This window comes from Chiloscyllium plagiosum, chromosome 5, assembly GCF_004010195.1.
Source record: "Chiloscyllium plagiosum isolate BGI_BamShark_2017 chromosome 5, ASM401019v2, whole genome shotgun sequence".
Classification (NCBI taxonomy): domain Eukaryota; kingdom Metazoa; phylum Chordata; class Chondrichthyes; order Orectolobiformes; family Hemiscylliidae; genus Chiloscyllium; species Chiloscyllium plagiosum.
The window spans coordinates 99,778,167-99,786,770 of record NC_057714.1 but is presented as its reverse complement, the minus strand read 5'-3'; the positions used below and the strand labels follow the sequence as shown (position 1 = coordinate 99,786,770).

Genomic DNA, 8,604 nt, shown 5'->3' with positions numbered 1-8,604 from the left:
AGAGAGAGAGTGAGAGAGAGAGAGTGAGAGCGAGAACTAGAGGGAGCGAGAGGAAGCGAGAGAGCGCGAGAGGAAGCGAGAGAGCGCGAGAGGAAGCGAGAGAGCGCGAGAGGAAGCGAGAGAGCGCGAGAGGAAGCGAGAGAGCGCGAGAGGAAGCGAGAGAGCGCGAGAGGAAGCGAGAGAGCGCGAGAGGAAGCGAGAGAGCGCGAGAGGAAGCGAGAGAGCGCGAGAGGAAGCGAGAGAGCGCGAGAGGAAGCGAGAGAGCGCGAGAGGAAGCGAGAGAGCGCGAGAGGAAGCGAGAGAGCGCGAGAGAGAATGTGAGAGAGAGTGTGAGTGAGCGCGAGAGAGAGCGCGAGAGAGAGAGCGCGAGAGAGAGAGAGAGCGCGAGAGAGAGAGCGCGAGAGAGAGAGAGAGAGAGCGCGAGAGAGAGAGAGAGAGCGCGAGAGAGAGAGAGCGCGAGAGAGAGAGAGAGAGCGCGAGAGAGAGAGAGCGCGAGAGAGAACCAAGTAAAGAGATTTTTAGTCAGGGTAGTTACATTCAAATGTTATAGAAGTGCCAGTGAGCACCTGAGACTGAGAATCCTCCCATCCGAGCTAAAGAGGGTGACATCTCCCTCTGGCCATTCACCTGCCTTTGCCAGGAGCATGTTGGGATACTAATGCTAAGAGGGAATAAATTCACAAGTGGATTTGAACGGAGGCAGGAGTGTAGTCACTATTTTCCAATGGTGGATGTCAGCAGACTTGTTGAATGAGCAAACATTTAGTTGCAATCTTATCTTGGGGTCAAATAAAATACAAAGTTCAATCTCTGGCAATTGCCTAGAAATGAAGAGAACAGCTTTGATCTCCCAACTTGGATGGGGACTTGGCTAAGAGGCAGGTAACAAAAGGTCATCAAAGGCAGACTTTCTGAGACTGGAAATCTGGTTTTAATAGTGTTGCAAACACCCTGCCCTTGCCTCTGAACTTTCAACTGATTCCATTTCTCTCATCAGTCCACTCCACAAACAGGAAAAAAAAGGACATGACTGACAAGACAGCATTTAACATTCATCTCTTAACATTCAATTTCAGATAGAGTCAAGGAGTTACAGAGGTGTACTGTTCAGAAACAGACCCTTCAGTCCAACTTGTTCATGTCAACCAGATATCCTAAATTATTCTAATCCCATTTGCTAGCATTTGGCCAATATCCCTCCAAACTCTTCCTATTTATGTACCCATCCAGATGCTTTTTAAATGTTGTAATTGTACCAGCCTCCAACACTTCCTCCGGCAGTTCATTCCATACACGCACCATACTCTGTGAAAATGTTGCCCCTTAGGTCCATTTTAAATCATTTCCCCTTTCACCTTAAACCGATGTCCTGGAGTTTGGACTCCTCTACCATGGAGAAAAATAGCCCTCGACTATTTACCCTATCCATGCCCCTCATGATTTTATAAACCTCTATAAGTTAACCCCTCAGCCTCTGACTCTCCAGCGAAAACAGCCCCTGCCGATTCAGCTTCTCCCAATAGCTCAAACCCTCCAATCCTGGCAACATGCTTGTAAATCTTTTCTGAAACCTTTCAAGTTTCACAACATCTTTTCTATAGCAGGGAGACCAGAGCTGAATGCAAGCGGGAGGCGATGGCATTGTGGTACTATCGCTAGACTGTTAATCCTTCTTCATCACCCTGTCTACCTGCCACTCCACTTTCAATGAACTATGAACCTGCACCCCAAAGTCACTTTGTTCATTAACACCCTCCAGGACCTTAAACACCTAATGCTAAGTCCTAACCTGATTTGCCTTTCTAAAATGTAGCACCTCATACTTATCTAAATTAAACACCATCTGCCACTGCTTGGCCCATTTGCCCATCTGATCAAGGTCCCCGTTGGACTCTTAGATAACCTTCTTGGCTGTTACTACACCACCAATTTCAGTGTTATCTGCAAACTTACTAATCATACCTCCTGCATACACATCCAAATCATTCATGTAAATGACAAAACACAGTCAGCCCAGCACTAATCCTTTCGGTACACCACTGGTCAGCCCAGCACTAATCCTTTCGGTACACCACTGGTCACAGGCTTCCAGTCTGAAAATATCTAGATTACACCTCCTCCCATCCTGCCCCCTGTAAAAATGCCATCCCATATTCCCAATTCCTTCGTCTCCGCCGCATATGCTCCCAGGAGGACCAATTCCAATACCGAACAACCCAGATGGCCTCCTTCTTCAAAGACCACAATTTCCCCTCAGACGCGGTTGACGATACTCTCCACTGCATCTCCTCCATTTCCCGCTCCTCCACCCTTGAACCCCGTCCCTCCAATCGCCACCAGGACAGAACCCCACTGGTCCTCACCTACCACCCCACCAATCTCCAGATACATCGTATCATCCGTCATCATTTCTGCCACCTCCAAACAGACCCCATCACCAAGATATATTTCCCTCCCCTCCCCTATCAGTGTTCCAGAAAGACCATTTCCTCCGCGACTCCCTCGTCAGATCCACACCCCCCACCAACCCAACCTCCACTCCCGGCACCTTCCCCTGCAACCTGTTAGCACCCTTTACATAGCAGAATTAGAGGCCCAATTGAGTTCAATTTAGGAAATGCTGAGGATGATAGTAGGCCAGGAATACCAGGATAAAAAAAAGTGGGTTGGATAGGACAGTAAGCGGCAGAGCACCATAAAATGTTGAGTTCTGTTCAAGATATTACCAATGAGATTATAGACAGCATGGCTCTTGAGGCAACCCATAGGAATAAAGCAGCATTTTGTTCAACATATTAGCTGGCTCGTGTCTATGGCCAGCACAAATATCGCATTCCCAATTCCACCTATCGCATCCCAACGTCCCTCCTCCAAGTCCCTCCTCCCTACCTTTTATCTTAGCCTGCTTGGCACACCCTCCTCATTCCTGAAGAAGGGCTTATGCCCGAAACGTCGATTCTCCTGCTCCTTTGATGCTGCCTGACCTGCTGCGCTTTTCCAGCAACACATTTTTAAGTGCTGAAAATATCCACTGCTGATGCCCAACCATTAACATTGATTCGAAATTGAACTTAATCAGCCGTAGACATACTATGGCAACAAGACCAGAATTCTATGCCAAACAACTAACCACCCAATGCTTGTTTCACCATCTACAAAATATAATACAGGGCTGTGATTGAATCCTCTCTATTTGGCTGGATTGGTGCTGGAATAGAATACCTACAGAGTGGAAACAGGTCCTTCGGCCCACCAAGTCCACACTTACCCTCTGAAGAATAACCCACCCAGACCCATTCCCTCTACCCTATATTTACCCCTGACTAAAGTACCTAACCTACACATCCCTGAATACTATGGGCAATTTAGCATGGCCAATTCACCTAACCTGCACATCTTTGGACTGTGGGAGAAACCAGAGCACCTGGAGGAAACCCATGCAGAAACGGGGAGAATGTGCAAACTCCACACAGTCACCCAAGGTTGGAATCGAACACGGGTCCCTGGTGATGTGAGGCAGCAGTGCTAACCACTGAGCCACCGTGCCGCTCCAGTGCAGTTCCAACAGTATTAAGGGGACTTGTCACAATCCAGGAAAAAGCTGCCTATATGACTGGCACCACATACATCACATTTTAAATAAATATCCTTTACCACTGAGACACAGTGGCCAGCAGGGCACACTATCTAAAAGATGCACTAAAGCAACTCAGCCAGGATCCTCCAACAGTAGCTTTCAAACCTATAACCTCCAAGTCAAGGGCAGCAGCTACATAGCAACACCGCAATCTGCAAATTCCCCTCTAAGCCACACACCATCCCTGATTTGGAACAAAATTGCCATTCCTTCACTATCATTGGGTCAAGCTCCAGAAAAATTATTCCTAAGAGGACTGAAAGTGCCCCTACAGTGGTTAAAGAAGGAGCTCTCCACCATATTCTTCCGGGCAATTAGGGAATGGCTGAGCTAGTCAGCAATTCCACTCGTACCACAAAGGAATTAAAAAAAAAATACCCATATCTTCTTATTGCTGGACTACAAAGGAATAGGCCTCAACCGGATGTCTTGAGGACCCAGAAGCCTCCAGCCTCTGATCAGCTGGTAGATATTGGTGTCCCAGGACACCAGTTAAGGCCTGCAATATGACAAACAACCCACCAAAGCACTTAACAAGCTGACTGCCACACAATAGGAAGAGTTATCTCAGCAGTGGAGAATGCATGTTTGTCAGCATACTTAATTGCAAAACAGGAAAACTATGGACATTGTGGTAGAAATTTATTGCTGAAAATGGGAAGTATGGAGGTAATGGCTACAATTATTCAAAAGAAACACACCCATTGGTGATAACTAAAACTGATTTCCTTTTCAGGAAGATGGGCTGCTTACCTTACTTTCGTATGTGGTATGTCCCACTGACAGCTGGACAAATGGGTTAGGCTCACTGTTCATTTTCTTTGCAAACTGTAATAAAAAATGAAAAAAATTTTGGAAGTCAGAGAAGAAATCAAACTCTTACTTACTAGATACAAGGCATTTCATTTTGACTTTGTAACTTACCTAAAATTACTGTTCTGTTTCAAGATTCTGAAATGACTCAGAATCCCTACAAAAGGAGGCCATTTGGCCCATCGAACACGCTGGCCCTCCGAACAACATGCCACTCAGGCTCACCATATCCCTGTAACTCTGCATTTCCCCACGGCTAATCCACCTAGCCTGCTAATCTTTGGAATGTGGGAGGAATCCGGACCGCCCAGAGAAAACCTGCACATATGTACAAACTCCAGACAGAGAATAGCCGGAGGATGGAATTGAACCCGGGTCTCTGACACCATGTTAGCAGCAATACTAACTACTGTACCACTGTCACTAAATATATTGGCACTAATTAATTGGCTGAGAACAGATAGTATGGTAAAGAATCAAAACATGAACTGTCTTAGATTGTTTTAAATCTGCCTGAATATATAGCATTTCACATGGTAAACGCTGAATTCATAATGGTATCAACAAGATCCTACTATGAATTACTGAAAAGTTATTTGAATCGATTCTGGCAATAATAACAAAACCTGTGAAAGTTTCTATTTTCAGAGATATAACAAAAAAGAACTTGCTTTTTTTAAAGTCAGAAATCTCAAAATATTGTATATAACAATCACCACTGTTCTGACAGATTCTCTTTAATTCACAATAGTTCATTCACTAGGTTAGTTAGCAAATTAACAAAGATTTTACTGAAGCCCACAAAAAGTCATTGAGTTCAGGTTGCTTTTTTTTATTTGGTTTGACCAAAAGTGAGAATTCATTCAAATTATAATTTCTATAGAAACCCTTCAGCATCTCTCCCAGTGTAGTTCTGCATAATTCCAGCAAGATGTCAGCTGGTCTCAGTATTGTACCTGGGTAGCAAAGCTGCTTAAAGTGTCATTACGACGCTATGGATTGGTCAACAGCTGACTCAGATAAAGCACCTCACTAATTCAGAAGATCAGTAAGTTTACGCCCCAATATCACACATGAACTCTTCCCAACTCACCTCTCTGAAACTTATTCATGTCCGCACTCTTAAAGTCATTCCACACAATTATACCAATGGAATGTGACATAGTTAATTTATAAATATTTTCCTTTGGTAACATACATAAGATAAAGGAATGGAATTTAGCTAAGTAGGTGAGTAACGCAAGTTGGGAAATTTGAGTTGAAGTCAGGCCTGTGAATCTGGAGGAAGGGCTTTTGCCTGAAATGTCGATTTCGAAGCTCCTTGGATGCTGCCTGAACTGCTGTGCTCTTCCAGCACCACCTAATCCAGACTCTGGAGGACTATTCTGGCAGTCACGGGAAAGGTGAGTGCCAAGATGGATTGGTCAGTTTGAAGACCTGCTACTGTTCACTGGGACTTTGCCCCATTGTGAGAGAGGATTTTTTAATTCTCTATGCACTATATCTTCCATATCCTCTTACCCACTATCCACATTCCATGGTATGCTCCAAATTCTCTCTTGTCCCTTTCATGCTCATTTCTCTAGTATCCACTACACATGCAATCAATATAATGCCATATAATAACAACAGCAAGATTGGAACAACCAAAAGAGAACAATATGCTCTTTTGAAGAATAAACTGCTGTTCTTACAAGCCGATAAACTGTTTTACACAGAGTGGGGGCAGTAATGTTCTCGAACTTGTTGCCCATAAGGGTGGGAAAGCAAGAATGATGAATTATTTCAATAGGAAATTGGAAAGTGCACTGAAGAAAATAAAACTTCTAGGTCCACGGGGAAACAACTGGGAAACAGACCTGACTGGAATACACCACAGAGAAAGGGTCTGTTTCCATGCTGTACATCTCTTTGACTTTATAATAGGCCAAATAGTATCCTGCACTGTAAATTAATGCAACATTCTAACTAATGCAGTAGTTGTCAAACTGGCATCCTCAGAGACCTCCCAGAGTGACAGCTTAGGGCCAATCCTGAAGAGGGGCTTATGCCCGAAACATTGATTCTCCTGCTCCTTGGATGCTGCATGACCTGCTGCGCTTTTCCAGCAGCACATTTTTCAATCCAATATGTGGGCAACCATCCATTGTAAAAAGTGTTAAACCCCAATCAGAGGTGTTCCCTTGCTCCCCTCAGATCCTGCTCTCTCCAAGTACTACGCTGCCTGTCATTTGTCCTACCTAAGTTCCTGCACACTCAGAGCTCCTGCCAGGATAAATAAGCTCTGCACTGAGAATCAGGCACACCCACCTCACTAATAAAATCCTAATTTTTTAAAAAGCATTTTGTAGACACTCTTTGCAGGCAATGCTTTTGTCTTATGAATACTAAATAGTGCACTAACTTAGGTAGGGGATCAGTAATTACTCATCCATTACAATTGAGTCTATTAGCTGAATACACTTGAGAACCTCAGAATTAATGAACTTACCGTTACCGAAGTCACATAACATGACAACTTGTGCTATAATACTACCTTTTATGTAATAAAATATCCCAGCTACTTAAATTAATGTAACGATTAAACTGAGTGAAATCAGCCAGTTTTTAAATTGTAATTCTCTTGTGTCACAATCAGTGAAGAAATTAATTTAAACCCAAAACCTTCTTTCTCATCCCGGTTGACTCTGTGTGGTCTTCAGTAAACGATTATCAGATTACCTTCAGTGATTTGGAAATATTAGCCCTCTTCAAGCCGTCAAGGTTAAATTCAAATGGATTGCGCTTTGTTGCAGGAAAGAATGAACAGAGATTAACGTTGCACATGCAATGCAGAAACAGCATTCTGTTATAGTAAAGAGATGAGCACAACATTCCACCCAGAACACTTTGAACTGAAATGAAATGCAAGTTTTTTTTTCAAGAATGCAGCATAAAAAGATCCCCAGAAATCATTTCAGTTAGTTAGTGCCAAGAAAAAGTGACCCAAAACGAGGCTGACAAATTAAGCACTGAAGTTATAAAAGATGCATTGTCTTCAAACAGGTTTGCTAATATTCTTCAAACTCCCCAGAGTGAGTAGTTATAGATTTAATTAAAAAATGAGAAACCCACCTAACTAACCAAATTTAAGGCTTGAAGGGAAAATTCTGAAACTCAGACACATCACTAGTGGAAAACTAAGTGCATTCATTTACAGATAGGTGATAAGCACAAATTACACATCTAAAACCGTACAAAGTGAAGGGCTGGGTTAGTAGCATTGAAGGACTTGGATTGCTGTTCATTTATGGCCTTAAAAGAAAATGGAAAACAATTAGATACTGCAATGACGGAGTTTGCTTTAACTGGATGAATTATTTTGAACTGAAGAATTCATTTCATCCATAAACGAGTAGGCACAGCTTTAAAGTGATGTGAAAAAGAGGCAAAGGTGCAAAGGTGAAGTGACTAGATAAAGTATGGGAATTCACTGCCTGGAAAAATAGTGAAGGCAGGTTCGATTGAGGCATTCAAGTGGGCATTGGCTGATTATTTGGACAGAAAATGTGTGCAAGGGTACGAGGAAAAGGTGGGAGATTGGCACAAGGTAATGGCGCTTGTTACAGGAGCCGGCGCAAGCTCGATGGATTGAATGGCTTCCTTCTGTGCAGCTAGGAGAAAGTGAAGCTTCCAGATGCTGGAGCATCAGAATTGAAGAGTGTGGCACTGGAAAAAGCACAGCAAGTCAGGCATAAGCCCTTCATCAGGAATGTGCAGGGGGGGAGGGGGCTGAGAACTAAAGAGAGGGGTGGTGGTGGGATGGCGATAGGTGGATACAGGTAGATGGTGATTGTGTGATAAGTGGGTGGAGAGGGTGGATCGGATAGGTGGGAAGGTAGATTGATAGGTAGGTCAGGTCAAGAGGGAGTGCCAAGTTGGAGGGTTGTATCTGGGATGAGGTAAGAGGGAGGAGATTTGGAAACTGGTCAAGTCAAAGTTATGCAGTGTGGTCGTAGGGTCCCGAGGCGAGTCTTCAACCATACAGCATCAATAATGACTTCACCAGCTTCCAAATCTCCCCACCATCTACCTCATCCCAGATCTAAGCCTCCAACTCGGCACTGCCTTTTGATCTGATCTACTTGCCCATCTTTCTTCTTACACGTCCGTTC

At 43.9% G+C, this 8,604-nt stretch overlaps 1 protein-coding gene across 4 annotated transcripts in view; it reads right to left on the bottom strand.

The window, feature by feature from the left end:
* The window catches only part of esyt2b (extended synaptotagmin-like protein 2b), a 223,357-nt gene that overhangs the window by 24,444 nt on the left and 190,309 nt on the right, over positions 1-8,604 (bottom strand). For 2 of the 4 annotated variants that reach the window (XM_043690689.1, XM_043690691.1), the window contains 2 exons: positions 7,172-7,234; positions 4,391-4,465 (listed from right to left, as the gene is read on the bottom strand). In XM_043690689.1, the coding sequence (XP_043546624.1) occupies positions 4,391-4,465; positions 7,172-7,234 (138 nt within the window). The remainder of the gene's footprint in view (positions 1-4,390; positions 4,466-7,171; positions 7,235-8,604) is intronic. The other 2 variants (XM_043690690.1, XM_043690692.1) reach the window with 1 other exon arrangement.